The sequence below is a fragment of the Apis dorsata genome, unplaced genomic scaffold (genome assembly GCF_000469605.1).
Source record: "Apis dorsata unplaced genomic scaffold, Apis dorsata 1.3 scaffold_21, whole genome shotgun sequence".
Taxonomy (NCBI): domain Eukaryota; kingdom Metazoa; phylum Arthropoda; class Insecta; order Hymenoptera; family Apidae; genus Apis; species Apis dorsata.
In genome coordinates, this window is record NW_006263323.1 from 93,460 (window position 1) to 94,299 (window position 840).

The following is an 840-nucleotide window of genomic DNA, read 5'->3' on the forward strand; positions in this document are numbered from 1 at the left end:
TTATATATATATTTAAATAATGATAAGTTATTTCTTTATTATTATTAAAAGGAATTGTAACAGTAAAAATATAAAGTATTTATAGTTTATAGGTCAAAATATATATGGAATTATAAGAGCTTCAAGAGCAGCCAGTACAGAAGCAATTGTAGTAAGTGTTCCTTTTAGACCAATTAATAGTATTTATTTGGATACTACACCTTCTATTGCTCTACTTCTTGCATTTGCTAAATTTTGTAGAAGTAAGTATTTACATAAATATATAAATTAATTATTATTGTATTAATATTGTTAGTTATTTTATAATATTATCTTTTGATAAAAAGAAAATAGAAAGTATTCTTATTATATTATTTAGAATATTTATACGATCATTAAATAATTTATATAGAAACATTTAAATAATAATTTGCAAAAATATAAATATATTATATAAATTATACGGAAATAAATGAAAATTTAAAACTAAATGTAAAAATAAGATATAATTTTATGTATTTTATATAATTAAATAAATATATATATATATTTNTGGTAATGAAGGGGTATTATTATCTGGAGATCTTCCTGGTCGCGCTGGTTCAATTCAAGCTGCTATTAATTTGGAATTACATTCAATGAAGATTTCATCTATTGATGTTAAAGTATTTTCTATTTCTTTTTTTATTAAAATTATATTAAAATATAATTATATTAAATTTATAATAAAAAAATTGCATTCCATTTTAATTTTATAATAATTTTTTTTATTTTATATATATATATACAATTTATATATATATATGTATGTATGTATGTATGTATGTATGTATGTATGTATGTATGTATGTATGTATGTAT

At 17.5% G+C, this 840-nt stretch overlaps 1 protein-coding gene across 1 annotated transcript in view; it reads left to right on the plus strand.

Annotated features, from left to right (window-relative positions):
* LOC102675623 (glycosylphosphatidylinositol anchor attachment 1 protein) overlaps positions 1 to 840 on the plus strand; it is a 3,565-nt gene that overhangs the window by 963 nt on the left and 1,762 nt on the right. Inside the window, exons 3-4 of the mRNA XM_031510109.1 lie at positions 86 to 268; positions 522 to 644. Of these exons, the coding sequence (XP_031365969.1) occupies positions 86 to 268; positions 522 to 644 (306 nt within the window). The remainder of the gene's footprint in view (positions 1 to 85; positions 269 to 521; positions 645 to 840) is intronic.